At 39.9% G+C, this 17,948-nt stretch overlaps 1 protein-coding gene across 11 annotated transcripts in view; it reads left to right on the plus strand.

Moving 5' to 3' along the window:
- Positions 1-17,948, plus strand: part of Ehbp1 (EH domain binding protein 1) — a 280,423-nt gene that overhangs the window by 37,489 nt on the left and 224,986 nt on the right. For all 11 annotated transcript variants that reach the window (XM_076938043.1, XM_076938041.1, XM_034508576.2 and 8 more), the window contains one exon: positions 14,150-14,245. In XM_076938043.1, the coding sequence (XP_076794158.1) occupies positions 14,150-14,245 (96 nt within the window). The remainder of the gene's footprint in view (positions 1-14,149; positions 14,246-17,948) is intronic.

Genomic DNA, 17,948 nt, shown 5'->3' on the forward strand with positions numbered 1-17,948 from the left:
ACTCTCATCTATACCTTTTATTCTTAGGTTTAGTCTCCTCATTGTGTCCTGGATTTCTTGGATGCTTCGTGTTAAGAACTTTTTGTATTTTGTGTTTTCTTTGACTATTGTGTCAATGTTTTCTATGGTATCTTCTGTACTTGAGATTCTCTCTTCTATGTCTTGTATTCTGTTGGTGATGCTTGCATCTATGACTCCTGATCTCTTTCCTAGGTTTTCTATCTTGAGGGTAGTCTCCCTTTGTGATTTCTTTATTGTTTCTACTTCCATTTTTATGCCCTGGATGGTTTTGTTCAATTCCTTCACCTGTTTGGTTGTATTCTCTTGTAATTCTTTAAGGGATTTTTGTGTTTCCACTTTAAGGGCTTCTACCTGTTTACCTGTGTTCTCCTCAAATTCTTTGCGAGTGTTAAGAAGTCCTCTATCATCCTCATTAGAAGTGATTTTAAATCTGAATCTTGCTTTCCTAGTGATATGGAGAATTCAGGACTTTCTTGTGAGGGAGAACTAGGTTCTAATGATGCCAAGTACCCTGGGTTGCTGATGCTTATGTTCTTGTGCTTGCCTTTCACCATCTGAATCTCCTAAGTGCTACCTGCCCTGTCTCTGGAGCCTGTCTTTTCTATTATCTTGGTTGTGTCAGAACTGTGTGGGATGGGTGTTACTACTGGGTTTAGAGCTGGGGCCCAAGATCTGCTCAGGAGCAGACAGGAAGGAACCAGTGTTCTGGGCCAGGAGTGACTTCCTGGGTCCTAGTGGGCCCCAGTTACTTCCTGTTTGGGGTGGGTGTTGCTGTCTCCTTACCTAAGATACTGCCCGGGTTAGAGCTCCTGGGAGGTTCACTTCTTCTGGGTTCTGTGAGATTGGGCAGAGTTCAGTATTCTTAAGGAGCGGCCAACTGTCTGAGTTCATTGCTGGACTGTAGGAGAGGAGGAGTTGACTTTTTTTAAGATTTTTATTTTATTTTATTTTTTTGTACTGATAGTTTTATACATGGAGACTAGAATAGAATTTTAAACATCTTATTCTGTAGATAATTATATTTTTGTCAGCATACAGTTGCATGCATATTTATTAGAGGTTAGTTTTTTCATATAGACTGCTATTAAAAAAAAGTTTGTTAGATAATAATTGAAATTTTAAAAACTTACTAAAAGTACCTTTTCAAGGTTGTTTTGTTTGTTTTTGAGACATGGTCTCATTTTGTACTTTAGGCTGACTTAGAATTTGTGATCTTCCCTCTTGTGCCTTCCAAGGGCTGGGATTACAAGTGTGTGCCATTATATCTGGCCTCCAGGTTTATGTTTATTAAGCTAAAACTTAAGTGTTCAAAATTAATCAAACCTTAGTCATTCAAGACACCATGACCATGGCCACTCTATGAAAGAAAGCATTTAAATTGGGGCATGCTTGTAGTTTCAGAAGTTCTGTCCAGTGTCACCATGGCCAGGAGCCTATTGGCAGGGCCATATTGCTGGAGGAGGTGCTGAGAGACACTGGCCTGGGCTTGGCCATTTGAAACCTTAAAGCACCCCTGCCTCCCATTGATATGCTTCCTCCAACAAGGCCAGACTTCCCAGTCTCACCTTGAGCTGCTCCCTGATGACTAAGCATTCAAATGTATAAGCCTGTGGGGCCATTCTTATTCAAACCACCACAGTTTGCATATTTAATAAATATGCTGTATGTACTGATATTTGTATAAATAGTACTCCTGTCAAAGTGTAGATTGCCATCAGCATAAAATTTCTGTCTTTTCCAGGCAGTTTCCAACCCTCAGAGGCCAACATTATTTTGATTTTTCTGTCAATAAAGACTAATTTTACCTATTTTTGAATTTCATGCAAAAATGTTACAATAGTATTTTTGAATAGCACTGTATAGCTTTAATACTATTCTATACAGTTTTTATATAGTATAACACTGCTTTATACATGGTCTCCTTTGCTCAGCATCATGTTTTTGCAATGTGTTCATGCTTTGTTTTCTTTTTTTCTGTTTTATTGCTGAATAGTATTTCAGTCTGTGAATACACTACAAGTTAGTTAACTACTCAGTCCCCTGAGTATGCAGTCTTTCTCTCACTTCTGTCAGTGTTAACTGCTAGAATCATTGTTTAAGTAGGTAGAGAGTGACAGGGAAGACACCTAACAACAGCCTCTAGCCTCCTTACATATGTGCACACACTGCACATACATACATATGTACACATGTGTGCACAAGAAATTGACAAACACTCCTGCCAGCGATATAGGAATTGAAGCTGATTCATGTCATGAACAGTATTTTCTTCAAGGCACTTATCTGTAGTTGGGGTCATACTAATTTGGATACTATCTTACCTATTTACATGTGAGAAGGAGCTCTAAGAATGGACACAGTACTTCTCATTGTGGCTACAGCTTTTGTGGAACTGACCAGAATAAAGTTGTCCTTTAAGTATAATAGAGGAATCTGACTATATCTGTAGTCTTTAGAGTAGACTCCATAAGCACTTTATTCATTTGGCAGTTAGCTAGCAATTATTCTATAAGAGTTATGAAATACAATAAATATAATAAAATACTTTAGGCTGTAGGTCAGTTCAGAATATACTCAGCTTTGATATTAAATAAACTTTGTTTATTTAATGGCATATTACAATTGAAGGAATTTTTATGTAAGGAAGATTCTTTCTTATATGCTATCGGATCCTGTTTGAGTCTAGGTAATGAAATATAACCTGAAGCTACAGGTTAATTTTCTCAGAAGCTAGTATATTCTAGAAGAAATACTTTTTATTTTATTTATTTCTTAGTTTTAATGTTCTTCAAGATCCTCCTTTATACAGTCAGCTCTCTGTATTTAGGAGTTTCCCAGTCTGGTCTTTGTGAAACCTGTCTCAAAAAACAACCAAACAAAAAAAAACCCAAAGCACCAGTTTTGAACATATCTAAAACTTCCTTCATTATTTCCTAAACAGTATAGCATCTGTGGGATTTGTGTGTAAGGACAGTCATCGAAACCTGTCCCTCAGAGGTTACTGTACTTTGGAATTTATATCTTTTTCTTGGAACATTGGAGATGGATAACAGTTTATGAGGACTGACATGTTAAGCTTATAATAGCATATAGATGTATATATGCTATTATATATATATATATGTACATATATATGTACATTTATGGAAATGTTTTATAAATTACATATAATAGCTAAATAAGGAAATTTAAAACTGACACTCAGATAAGTCATTATACTGACTGTTAAATTAGGTAGTACATAATAAGGCACATTTGCCTTTTTAATTTAAAGCTTAATTCCCAGTTAACTGCTCATTTTCTGTTGGAACATGTATATTTTATAGCTAACTATTTAGAGAGCTCATTGCAGATTCATTTGGTTAAAATAATTAGTATGGGCAATTAACACAATACGGTGCTTTTCTACTTCCTTGAGTAATGACATAACATAGACTTTGTCAAGCTATAATTGATTTGTAAACATAGACATAAATAACTTTTCAGTATATATAACAGTAGCAGCTGGGCAGTTGTGATAAAACAAAAAATATGGTATATTAATTTATACTTGTCTAAATTCCCATTTTTTTAAATTAGAAATTGAAGTTTGCAGAGAGGTTTAAGAATTCCCAAGAAACCAGAGCTTTTATAATCCTTATTGGATTTTTGTTGTTCCTATCGCCTTCCATACATAGCCTTTCATGGTGATTGAGCCTTTCAAATGTGTGCCCTCACAACCCATCTGTGGAGTTACTTAAATGGAGGCGTGTTAGCAACAGTACAATTGTTTAATAGATGACATATGAAACATATGGGTCTATGTACTTAAAATTTTTAAAATACTAGTTTAATGGAGTATAATTTGGAACTTTTAGTGCAACTATTTGCTCTGTCTGCATGTTTGACATGTGTGATTTAAAATACATGGGAGCAGGTGTGTCTGTCCCATGGATGTGTGCACAATGCATGTGGAGGCCTGAGGTCACATAGGACAGTTTTCTGGATTGTGCTCCATCTTGTATATTGAGGCAGGATCTCTTGCTTGGAACCAGAGCTTGCTGATTGGGTTAGTCTAGGCCTGCTCCAGGGTTCTCTTCCCAAGTTCCTGGATTCCAGGCAGGTGCCACATCCTTTGGTATTTACCTAGGTGCTGGCTTGCTGAACTCTTAGGTCTATACTCTTGCATGGCATGCACATCACCTATCTCCCTATCCCCTCAGTGAAGCATTGGCTTGCTGAACTCTTAGGTCTACACTCTTGCATGGCATGCACATCACCTATCTCCCTATCCCCTCAGTGAAGCATTTTAATTCTGTAGAGTACCAGTCTTTTAGGTGAGCATGAGTTGAAATAATTAGAAAAATCAATGTGTCTTAGAGAGTTATAGTACTTGTTCAAGTTTCATTTCTGTTACTCTCATAAAATATTTTGAAAGGTTCTGTTTTAGTTTACATTTCCAAGTTACAGTCCACCACTGAGGGAGAATCAAGGCAGAAATGCATGCAGCTAGTCACATCACACCCAGAGTCAAGAATCAAGAAATAAATGAATCCTGCCTGCTTGCTTGCTAGCTGCTTTTTAAGCTTTCTTCACTGTTACTGAGTTCAGGGCCAAGCTTAGGGAGTGTGCTGCCCACAGGGTCAAATCCCCTACTGACGAGCTCTCAGGCTAACCTCATCTGCATAATTCCTTGAGACTATTCCCAGGTGATCCAAGTTGTGTCAAATTCGTGTTCAATACTACCATTACACTGCCCTAAATTAAATAGAATTACATTTCCTTCAGGCCTGCCTTTGAAAGGTACCAAAAGATATTGATATATGTGACTTAACAAGTAAGAAAGAAAAGCCATATACAGAGATGAGTAATGAAACCTAATCCCTTAGCTATACTAGGATATTGGCAAATGATCAAGTAAATGATCAAGTAAAGCCTTTGCTAACTATGCTGAGGCAGTGAATACTTCTATATATGTCTCTTATGCAATTATTTACTAGGGAAATCCTTTTTTTATGTTAGAAATTTTTTATTGGCTATTTTCTTTATTTACATTTCAAATGTTATCCCCTTTCCCAGTCCCCCACCCCCCCCAAACACCCCATCATATCCCCAGTCCCCCTGCTTCTATGAGGGTGTTCCACCACCCACCCACTTCCACCTCCCTATCTTGGCATTCCCCTACATTGGGGCATCGAGCCTTCACAGGCCCAAGGGCCTCTCCTCCCATTGATGTTTGACAAGGCCGTCCTCTGCTACATATGTGGCTGCAGCCATGGGTCCCTGTACTCTTTGGTTGGTGGTTTAGTCCCTGGGATCTCGGGGGGGGGGGGTGAGTCTGGTTGGTTGATATTGTTGTTCTTCCTATGGGATTGCAAACCCTTTCAGCTCCTTCAGTTCTTTCTCTAATTCCTCCATTGGGGACTCTGTGCTCAGTCCAATGGTTAGCTGCGAGCATCTGCCTCTGTATTTGTCAGACTCTGGCAGAGCCTCTCAGAAGACAGCGATATCAGGCTCCTGTCAGCATGCACTTCTTGGCATCTACAATAGTGTCTGGGTTTGGCAACTGTGTATGGGATAGATCCCCAGGTGTGGCAATCTCTGGATGGCCTTTCTTTGAGTCTCTGCTCCACACTTTGTCTCCTGTGAGTAATTTGTTCCCCCTTCTAAGAAGGACTGAAGCATCCACACTTTGGTATTCTTTCTTCTTGAACTTCATGTGGTCTGTGAATTGTATCTTGGGTATTCTGAACTTTTGGGCTAATATCCACTTATCAGTGAGTTCTTTTGTGATTGGGTTACCTCAATCAGGATGATATTTTCTAGTTCTATCCATTTGCCTAAGAATTTCTCTAATTCATTGTTTTTAATAGCTGCATAGTACTCCATTGTGTAAATGTACCACATTTTCTGTATTCATTCCTCTGTCGAGGGACATCTGGGTTTTTTTCCAGCTTCTAGATATTATAAATCTGGCTTCTATGAACATAGTAGAGCATGTGTCCCTATTACATGTTGGAGCATCTTCTGGGTATATGTCCAGGAGTGGTATAGCTGGGTCCTCAGGTACTGCTATGTCCAATTTTCTGAGGAACCACCAGACTGATTTCCACAGTGGTTGAACCAGCTTGCAATCCCACCCGGACTGGAGAAGTGTTCCTCTTTCTCCACATCCTCACCAGCATCTGCTGTCACCTGAGTTTTTGATCTTGGCCATTCTGACTGGTGTGAGGTAGAATCTCATGGTTCTTTTAATTTGCATCACCCTGATGACTAAGGATGTTGGTCATTTCTTTAGGTGCTTCTTGGTCATTGGAGTTTCCTCGGTTGAGAATTCTCTGTTTAGCTCTGTTCCCCATTTTTTAATATGGCTGTTTGGTTCTCTGGAGTCTTAACTTCTTGAGTTCTTTGTATATATTGGATTTTAGCCTTTTATTGGATATAGGATTGGTAAAGACCTTTTCCCAATCTGTTGGTTGCCGTTTTGTCCTATTGACAGTGTCCTTTGCCTTACAGAAGCTTTGCCATTTTATGAGGTCCCATTTGTCTATTGTTAATCTTAGAGCATAATTGGTGTTCTCTTCAGGAAAATTTCCCCTGTGCCCATGCGTTTGAGGCTCTTCCCCACTTTCTCTTCTATTAGATTCAGTGTATCTGATTTTATGTGGAGGTCCTTGATCCACTTGGACTTGAGCTTTGTACATGGAGATAAGAATGGATAGATTTGCATTCTTTTATATGCTGACCTCCAGTTGAACTAGCACCATTTGTTGAAAATGCTGTCTTTTTTCATCTGGATGGTTTTAGCTTCTTTGTCAAAGATCAAGTAACCATAGGTGTGTGGGCTCATTTCTGGATCTTCGATTTTATTCCATTGATCTACCTGCCTGTCTCTGTACCAATACCATGCAGTTTTTATCACTATTGCTCTATAGTACAATTTGAGGTCAGGGATGGTGATTACCCCAGATATTCTTTTATTGTTGAGAATAGTTCTTGCTATCCTGGGTTTTTTTGTTATTCCACTAAATTGCTCTTTCTAACTCTATGAAGAATTGAATTGAAATTTTGATGGGGATTACATTGAATCTGTAGATTGCTTTTGGCAAGATGGCCATTTTTACCATATTAATCCTGCCTTTCCATGGGCATGGGAGACCTTTCCATCTTCTGAAGTCTTCTTCGATTTCTTTCTTCAGAGACTTGAAGTTCTTGTCATATAGATTTTTTACTTGCTTGGTTAGATTCACACCAAGGTATTTTATATTGTTTGTGACTATTGTGATGGTGTCGTTTCTTATCCTTTGAGTAGAGAAGGCTACTGATTTGTTTGAGTTGATTTTATATCCAGCCACTTTGCTGAAGTTGTTTATCAGGTTTAGGAGTTGTCTGGTGGAAGTTTTGGAGTCACTTAAGTATACTATCATATCATCTGCAAATGGTGAAATTTTGACTTCTTTTCCAATTTGTATCCCTTTGACCTCCATTTGTTGCCCAATTGCTCTGGCTAGGACTTCCAGTACTATATTGAATAGGTAGGGAGAGACTGGACAGCCTTGTTTAGTCCCTGATTTTAGTGGGACTGCTTCAAGTTTCTCTTCATTTTAGTTTGATGTTGGCTACTGGTTTGCTGTATATTGCTTTTACTATGTTTAGATATGGATCTTGAATTCCTGATCTTTCCAAGACTTTTAACATGAAGGGATGTTAAAGTTTGTCAAATGCTTTTTCAGCATCTAATAAAATGATCATGTGGTTTTTTTCTTTGAGTTTGTTTATATAGTGTATTATGTTGCTGGATTTCCATATATTGAACTATCCCTGCATTCCTGGGATAAAGCCTACTTGCTCATGGTAAATGATAGTTTTGATGTGTTCTTGAATTCAATTTATGAGAATTTTGTTGAGTATTTTTTCATCAATTTTCATAAGGAAAATTGCTTTGAAGTTCTTTTTCTTTGTTGGGTCTTTGTGTGGTTTTGGTATGGGCGTATCTGTGGCTTCATAGAATGAATTGGGTAATGTTCTTTCTGTTTCTATTTTGTGGAATAGTTTGAAGAGTACTGGTATTAGATTGGTCGAAGGTCTGATAGAATTCTGCAGTAAATCCATCTGATCCTGCCTTGCTTTTTTTTTTTTTTTTTTTTTTTTGGTTGGGAGACTTTTAATGACTGCTTCTATTTCTTTAGGGGTTATGAGACTGTTTAGATGGTTTATCTTATCCTGATTTAACTTTGGTACCTATCTAGAAAATTGTCCATTTCATCCAAATTTTCTAGTTTTGTTGAGTATAGGCTATTGTAGTAAGATCTGATGATTTTTTGAATTTCCTCAATTTCTGTTGTTATATCTCACTTTTCATTTTGGATACTGTATCTGTGCCCTCTGGTTAGTCTGGCTAAGGGTTTATCTATCTTGTTGATATTTTCAAAGGATCAGCTTCTGGTTTTGTTGATTCTTTGTGTAGTTCTTTTTGTTTCTATTTTGCTGATTTTATCCCTGAGTTTATTTCCTGCCATCTACTCCTCTTGGGTGTATTTGCTTCTTTTTGTTCTAAAGCTTTCAGGTGTGCTGTTGAGCGCTAGTGTATGCTCTCTCTAGTTTTGTTTTGTAGGCACTTAGAGCTATGAGTTTTCCTCTTAGCACTGCTTTCATTGTGTACCATATGTTTGGGTATGTTGTGCCTTCATTTTCATTAAATTTTAAAAAGTCTTTAATTTCTTTATTTCTTCCTTGACCAAGTTATTACTGAGTCGGGTGTTGTTCAGCTTCTATGTATGTGTGGGCTTTCTGTTGTTTTTGTTGTTATTGAAGAACAGTCTTAGTCCATGGTGATCTGATAGGATGCATGGTATTATTTCAATCTTCTTGTATCTGTTGAGGCCTGTTTTGTGACTGGCTGATTATATGGTCAATTTTGGAGAAGGTACTATGAGGTGCTGAGAAAAAGGTATATTCTTTTGTTTTAGGATGAAATGTCCTATAGATATCTGTTAAATTCATTTGGTTCATAACTTCTGTTTCACTGTGTCTCTGTTTAGTTTCTGTTTCTATGATCTGTCCATTAATGAGAGTGGGGTATTGAATTTTCCCACTACTATTGTGTAAGGTGCAATGTGTGCTTTGAGCGTTAGTGTTTTTGTTTGTTTGTTTGTTTGTTTTGTTTTGTTTTGTTTTGTTTTGTTTTTGATGTGAGTGCCCTTGCATTTGGAGCATAGATGTTCAGAATTGAGAGTTCATTTTGGTAGATTTTTTCTTTGATGAGTATAAAGTGTCTTTTCTTATCTTTTTTGATAACTTTTGGTTAAAAGTCGATTTTATTCAGCTTGTTTCTTGGGACCATTTTCTTGGAAAATTGTTTTCTAGCCTTTTACTCTGAGGTAGTATCTATGTCACTGAGGTGCGTTTCCTGTATGCAACAAAATGTTAGGTCCTGTTTACTTATCCAGTCTGTTAGTCTATGTCTTTTAATTGGGGAATTGAGTCTATTGATGTTGAGAGATATTAAGGAAAAGTGATTGTTGCTTCCTGTTATTTTTTGTTGTTCGAGGAGGAGTTATGTTTGTGTGGTTATCTTCTTTTGGGTTTGTTGAAAGAAGATTACTTTCTTGCTTTTTCTAGGGTGTAGTTTCCCTCCCTGTGTTGGAGTTTTCCATCTAGCATCCTTTGTAGGGGTGGATTTGTAGAAAGATATTGTATAAATTTGGTTTTGTCATGGAATATCTTGGTTTCTCCCTCTATGTTAATTGAAAGTTTTACTGGGTATAGTAGCCTGGGCTGGCATTTGTGTTCTCTTAGGGTCTGTATGACATCTGCCCAGGATCTTCTGGCTTTCATAGTCTTTGGTGAGAAGTATGGTGTAATTTTGATAGGTCTTCCTTTATGTGTTACTTGACCTTTTCCTGTTACTGCTTTTAATATTCTTTCATTGTCTTGTGCATTTGGTGTTTTGACTATTATGTGACCAGAGGAATTTTTTTTTTCCTGGTCCAATCTATTTGGAGTTCTGTAGGCTTCTTGTATGTTTACCGACATCTCTTTCTTTAGGTTAGGGAAGTTTTCTTCTATAATTTTGTTGAAGATATTTACTGGCCTTTTAAGTTGGGAATCTTCACTCTCTTCTATACTTATTATCCTTAGGTTTGGTCTTCTCATTGTGTCCTGGGTTTCCTGGATGTTTTGGGCTAGAAGCTTTTTGTAATTTGCATTTTCTTTGACTGTTGTGTCAATGTTTTCTATGGTATCTTCTGCACCTGGATTCTCTCTTCAGTCTCTTGTATTCTGTTGGTGATGCATCTGTGACTCCTGATCTCTTTCCTAAGTTTTCTATCTCCAGGGTTGTCTTTCTTTGTGATTTCTTTATTGTTTCTATTTCCATTTTTAGATTATAGATGGTTTTGTTCAATTCCTTCACTTGTTTGGTTGTATTCTCTTGTAATTCTTTAAGGGATTTTTGTGTTTCTTCTTTAAGGGCTTCTACCTGTTTACCTGTGTTCTCCTGTATTTCTTTAAGGGAGTTATTTATGTCTTTCTTAAAGTCCTGTATCATCATCGTGAGATGTGATTTTAAAAGAGAGTCTTGCTTTTCTGGTGTGTTGGGGTACCCAGGGCAGGCTGTGGTGGGAGAACTGATGATGCCACGTAGCCTTGGTTTCTGTTGCTTACATTCTTGTCTTGCCTCTCACCATCTGGTTATCTCTGGTGTTAGCTGGTCTTGCTGTCTCTGACTGTGGCTTGTCCCTCCTGTAAGCCTGTGTGTCGGCACTCCTGGGAGGCCAGTTCTGTCAGGGAGGAATTTGAGTTTAGAGAGCTGTGGCCCAGGGTCAGCTCTGAGGCAAAGAAGGAAACAGGAGGGATCCTATCCCCAGCCATCCTGTCCCCTTGGTTCCTGTGTCCTGATGGCTCTAGGCGGGGCCCTCTTGGGCCAGGAATTTGAGCAGAAGTGGTGGTCTCACCTGTGCTCTCAGGTGTGTCTGCACTCCTGGGAGCCCAGCTCACTCCTGGTGGGACCTGGGTATGGAGAGCTGTGGCAGAGTCAGCTCTAGGTGCAGTTTGTTCAGACTTATTTGCTTGCAAATATTCATGGCAAGGTGTCACTGTTGTGGTTTGCGGCTTCTGGCTTCTGCTACACTATCACTACTGGATCTCTATTGGGCCTCATCTTGTTGACTTGTGTCAGACCAGCACTTTTTTGATGGAGTAAATGTTGGGTGGGCCAACTCAAAAGTCCTGGATCTAGGCCTCGGTGCTATCTGAGTTGTTCAGCCCACCAGCTCTCCTGTACCCACAACACACAACACCAAAGTGATTTCTCCAGCACTGCCTGGCCAGCTCACCCATTCCAACAGGGTGCTGCCTGGTGAGGTGCAGGGTCTGCTCTCTAGAGTGCTGCAGCAGGCAAGGGGCTAGGCCAGCTCTCCCACTCTCATAACCTTAGAGCTTGCTCTCCTGACTGCCATATGTGGGAGGGAAAGGGGAGAAAGGGAGGGGAAGAAGCCATCTCCTCTTGTCCACATCACCACATGGCAGACAAGTGGCAGGACCAGCTCTTTTCTGCTCACATCCTTGGGGTCAGCTCATCTGCAACTAGGAACAGCTCTAGCGTGCTTCCTGGGCGAGGGTAAGTGCCACTTTCCTGCTTCCATGCCTCTCCCATGATGCCCCATGAGGGTTGAGGCTAGCTCTGCACAGCCCTTAGACATCAACATGGCCCCAGGCAGTAGCTGAGACCAGGGCATCTGTTTGACCTTTAATGTTAACAGACGACCCCCCGCCCCCCGAAGAACCAGGGACCCAGACATGGCCCTAGTGTCAGCACAAGCCAGGACCCCCACCATGGTCTTAGGTGGCACCACCAGCTTCTCACATCAGTCTGTTCCTCATTACCCTCAAGTCTCCAGTTCTGCCTCTCTTCATTGTACCCAGATCCTTTTGCTTCTCTTTCTCTTCCATCTCTCTACCACTTACTTGCTCCTCTGAGTGATACTTGGGGCTTCCAGTGTCCCAACCCAGACTTCTTGTTCATTGTCTATTCTCACTCTCCTAGGATTGTATCCATTTTTAATATGTAAGAATTGTCTGTACACTACTAATTTTCAAGTATATGGCAGATACTTAGATTGAGCTTCCTATTTGAATACCTGTACTCATATGTCTGACAGGCAAGTGAGATTTGATGTGTATAAAACTGAGCTCCCAAACTTGGCCTTGCCTCATATATTTTAACAGCATTTTTTTTTTTTTTTTTTAAGTTCCTCAGGGGCAAAAAAAAAAAAAAAAAAAAAAACAACAAAAAAAACAGCTGTACCATCAGCTTTAGCTACCTTCAGTCTCTCATACATAAAACAGTACATCTTGCTGTCTATAAAGCAAAGCACTGTATACCCAGAACCTGGCTTCTCTGCACTTGCCTTCCTCAGCTCTCCTCTGGGTCAGTACAGGGCTTTCTCAATTGTTCTGAGCTGTTTCCTCTTAGGTTTGAAGCCTGTTTTAGACACATTGGCTAAAATGAGTCAACTTAAACACAGCTCAGATCAACATTCCTCTGCTTGAAACCTTCCAATGGCCTCATGTCTCACATAAAGTAAAAATAAGCATCTTTTCAGAGACCCGAGCGGACTTTACCTGGCTGGGCCTCCACTGTCTCGCCGGCATCATTTCCTCCTCACTCTGCTCCAGTCACTTTACTGCTACCTCATTATACACGTGCACGCACGTGCTCCACCCTCAGAGCGCTTTTCCTGTGTCTGTGTGTATGATTTCTTCATCCTTCTCTCGGGTGTCAGTGCTTCCACAGAGTCCTGTCCGACCACCCTGAAGAGAACTGCTCTCCTCTGACCCCTGTATCCTTATCCTGTTTATTTTCCCATGACATGTATGCTCCACTTCAACATACTACTTAGGCACCAGAGCAGATAGATAGAACTGTGCAGAAGGTTTCAGTTGCGTGAACCAATGAGCGACAAAATGAACAGATCTCCCCTCTAGGAAGGATTCTTATCCAGGGGCAATGTGTTTAACACAGTAAATTCTCAGTTTGTGGACTGACACATGGAAAGTACTATTTATGTTAGCTTTTATTATCTTCTTCAGACACATCCACCAACAGTTATTTTTGAAGCACTTAAAGATGAAAACTTAATAGCCCTGTCCTGGCATGCCATCTCCCTTCAGCTCAACTTTGGTCAACAATGCACACAAGGAAGTGGTGATGATCTTTAAAATTTGGGTGGTGAAGGTTCCAAGGGACTTTTGGTAATCAAGGTTTATAAGTAAAACACTCCCCAAATCAGAAGTCCTAGAAATATGATCTGGAATAGCTACTATTTGTTCTCTTTCACTATTTCACCTAAGTAAGAGACACTGCAGTTTAGGGGAAATGAACTCAAATACAAAGTGTATGGTGAGACCTCCTTCCACCTCTCTCTCTTCTCTCCCCCTCCTCTCTGTCCACCTCTGTCTTCCTCTTTCTGGAGCCCTTGGCATCCTGAGTTGCTGAGACCACAGACACGTGGCTGTCTGTATCCTGCTAGCTTTTTCTTTTTAAAGATTGTGTGTGTGTGTTTGTGTGTGTGTGTGTGTGTCCTGTCTGCATGTATGTCATATACCATGTGAGTCCTGGTGCCCATAGAGGTCAGAGGAAGGCATTGGATCCCCTGGGACTGGAGTAACAGATGGTTATGAGCCACCATGTGGGTGTTGGGAATTGAACCCAGGTTCTCTGGAAGCGCAGCCTGTGCTCTTAACCACTGAGCCATCTCACCAGACTCGAGATTTTCTTTTTAAGGAATAAATTTACCTTAAACTTCTCAGTCACAAAAAGAATTTTAAAGATATTGCTCCTAACTGAAGTTTTCCGTAACCAGGACTACCAGCCTTTAAGAATGTAAGATACCTTATTTTTGTGTCATTTCTTGTGGCACACCTGCATGTGTGTGTGGTGGGACATAGATTTGCTTATAGATAGATATATAGCTCTCACTTGTTTGAAGTTAATGCTTAAAAGTTCTTTTTTTTCCCCATGTTTGCTTTTATTTTGACTAGTGGTTTTTGCTTCGGGGAGACTATAGATCTTAGTTGATAGCTAAATAAGGTTGATGACTTTTGTACTTAATTGAATAATTGAAGCTTTTATGTTTTATTCTGGTAGGCTCACAGCTGGCAACCTGGAATAAAAAATCCATATCGTGGTGTTGTTGTTTGGCCTGTTCCTGAAAACATTGAAATCACTGTGACGCTGTTTAAGGTAAGTTCTCTAAGTTTATAGGGTATGGCTATATATGCTCTTGGGTATAGATTCTAGTATGCTTTTGTGTCTCATCTGCTTATCTGACCATTTTCCAGGAAGTAAGCAGTTGATACTCTGTAAAGGCATTATAGTATGTCAAGAACCAGAAGGACCATGGACCTATCTTGCTATAGCTACTCATGTGAAATTTAAAGTGCTTTTCCTGGGGAAAGCTGAAGCTTGTAAGATGCTTTATCCTGTTGGATTTGTTTGATAAAATTTACTTTAAAATCAGTATACAGTAAATGTTGATGTTAATGTAACATCTAAGTGTAATTAAAATTGATAGCTTGTTAATTGCTTCTTGGCCTTTGGATCAAGATCAAGTGCAATTGTTAGAAAATGTTCATACGTATACACAGACAGAGACAGACAGACAGACAGACACACAGACACACACACACACGTATATACTTATAGTGTGTGTATACATATTGAGACAGGGTTTCACTAGGTTGCCCTTGGCTGCCTTGTACATAGTCTTGCTGGGCTCAAACCCACAGAAATCTGTTGACTCTGCCTCCTAGGTGCTATGAGTAAAGGCATGTGCCACCAAGCTCCACTAGTTAAAATATTTTATTAACATTGATATTTATAAGATTTACAACATAAAAACAACCCACTGTTTTAGGTGCAGATTAAAAAATACAGATATTCATACACTGTTTACCTATTTTTGTTGTTGTTGTTGTTGTTTTTTTGAGACAAGGTTTCTCTGTGTAGCCCTAGGCTGTCCTGGAACTTACTCTGTAGACCAGGCTGGCCTCGAACTCAGAAATCCGCCTGCCTCTGCCTCTCAAGTGCTGGGATTAAAGGTGCGTGCCACCACTGCCTGGCTAAGTAAATTTCTTGATTTAGTCTGCTCATATTGGTAAGACAAATGAATAGACCAGGTTGTACATTTACTTTTGTGTTTATTTTTAATGGCGGAGAACAAGGGGTTAGAATGGAGATGGATCTGGAACATGGTCGTGGGGAACTGATGGAATGATTCTGAGTTAAAAGTAGCTATTAGAACTTGTTTATTGGAAGATTAGGATTTAAGTGTGGTTTCTATTTCTGATGTGGGCATCTGCTCCTCACTCAACTTAAATGCCTCTGAGTATTAAGATAAAGAGAAGAAGCCCTCAACCCCCTCCTTCCCTAGTTTGCGGAAGCAGACATTTCTCCTCAGTCAGATTATGGGGAGCCTTGAAACCGTTTCCAGTATTTAAATTAGTATTTTCAGTGGATCCTTTATCTTCCACATCATGCAGAATTCAGATAGAAAAACAAACAAACAAAAAACCAAAATGAAAGAATTGTATTCTTTCATGTAAGTTTTGTATCTTGTTTTTCAACAGTACTTAAATATTCTAGCAAAGAGTTTCCTCATACATTTCCCTTCTATCAAATTTCACAGTTGACTTAATATTGAAATTGTAAGTGGAAAGGGCTGCTCTGGGCCTTTGTTGTCAGCGAGACACTCATACAAGTAAACTCAAAGAGCAATGGGTTTTGAATTATTTATTTATCTTGTAAAGATGTGTTTATTTTGTATGTCTGGGTGTTTTGTCTATATCTCTGTCTGTACTGCATGTCTATGCAGCCTGTGGATGCATGAATCCCCTGGAACTGGATGGTCTGAGGCACCATGAGGGTGCTGAGATTGTTATCCAGGTCCCCTTGAAGAGCAGCACTCAGTGCTCTTAACTGTTGAGAAGCCACTCCAGCCCCCTAAATCTCTTTAAAAAGTACTATTTTATGTATGTGGGTGTTTGCCCGCTTGTATGCCTGCACTGTGTACATGCCTGGTAAACCATAAGAACATTATGTGTGTTTCCCTCTGTAATTGAACCAGCAGTTGCTTTCTTTAGATTATGGGCTTGTTTTTTGAAATTTCAATTAAATTGAAGATAGATATAGCTAATAAAAAATTTAAAACATATTTGAGATTTTTTCAGAAGATAAAAGCCTTTTTATACTATTAGAACAGAGGTAAGAAAGTTGACAGCAGTTAGACATAAATAAAGAAGGCTTAATTACAAATATTTTGTCTGGTCTATAATAAAGTTCCATAGACGGCCACTTGAAAGTGCCTTAGACATGAATGCTGGGGCTGCTGCTGTGGCTTTCACATGGCTGACTGACATTTCCTGTCAGGTTAGCTCATAGCTCCTGGGAAAGTACTCCTTAAAATAAGATTGTCTTAGGTGTACTTCACCATCCGTGTTTTAAAGGTATATATTTTTTTAAATACTGGATTGTATTTCTATATGAAGGTACTGTTATATGGCGTATTTCATTAGTTTATTTGTCAAGTCCTCTAGAGAGGCTGGTGTGCGCCACATGTTTCTTGAGGCTCGGGCTCAGTGGTTGAACTAAATGGACAGAGTGGATCAAGTCAGTGGGTGTGGAGCTCCAGTGTCACTCTAACATTTGTACTGTGAGGGTGACAGCTCTTATATTTCAGTTTTCTGTTTGGTTAAATGGTAATAGAAAGAATCCCTGTCTCAGAAGTTGCTGGGGTGAGTAAGGCACTTTGTACATTAACTGGGACACAATGAGCACTCAGTAACATTTCTGTGTTGGTGTTGATTTGGTACTGATTGTACTGCATTCTGTAGGAGGAGCTAATGTGGGAGGAGTAAGGCGAGGAAGAAGAAAAGGAGGAGGAGGAGGAGTGAGGTGAGGGGGAAGACAGATGTAGGAAGATGAAGAGCCATGCAGGTATGGAGAGCAGTCCTGGGTAACAACTTATATTTAGATTAGTTAATTGGGAAACACCTCTAGTTGTATGGGAATATTGTTATTGAACATTATCAAATATAAAAGCCTTTGATTAATATTTAAGCATTAGAGTCTCAATTCCTACCTGGGCCTGCGTGGATGGCGGGATTGTCTGAGCAAAGCCAAGCCTTGCATAGACAGCGTGGAAGATTGGCAGAGCCATCTCCCATGCTGGCGTCTCGTGGGTGCTAGGGCCGGTGTTTCTGGCTGGCCGGTCCTAGCTATGGCGCATGCGCGTGGCCCCTGGCAGTTTCTAGCTGCTATGTGCACATGGCCCCTGGCTGTTGAACATGGCGACAGAGCTAAGCACAGCTGATGCCGCTTGGATAGTCGGCCCAAGAAAATGTCGTTTCAAATAATTACTGCTACAGCATTCCTAAAAACAAAGATGGAGACAAAGGTGGAAGATGGTGGATGGTAGAATGGCTCTCCCTAATGGTGTGTCCTGTCACAGTCTGAGGAGTGCTCTCTGTGCTCTAAGGCAACCGTAAAGCGCTCTTCCGTCTGTATGCTCGTTTCTTTCCATAACCTCATTCATGGCCAGGCCCAAATGGAAAAAATAGCAGTAGAATTCTTAGCTTTCGCCTTTCTTCTCCCAGCCCTGTTCTCTGTCCCCAGCCACTGACACCAGTGAAGCTCTGTGTTAGGTTTTTAGCTTTTACCAATGTGAGTTACTTATCCAAGCAGTTGTGTCAGCACAGCTCAACTGTATCAGCATGCCACCATGCCATTACATACAACATGAGTACAGCGGGTAACTAAGAAGTTTGGGATGCGTTCAGGGTACTCTGGATTGAATGCAGACTCTGGTGTGCGAAGCAGGTGCTCTGTTGTTGAGCTTTCTCCCTTATTCAGCTTTTTATTGATTCTTTGTGAGTTTCACATCATGTAC

Source organism: Arvicanthis niloticus, chromosome 7, assembly GCF_011762505.2.
Source record: "Arvicanthis niloticus isolate mArvNil1 chromosome 7, mArvNil1.pat.X, whole genome shotgun sequence".
NCBI lineage: Eukaryota > Metazoa > Chordata > Mammalia > Rodentia > Muridae > Arvicanthis > Arvicanthis niloticus.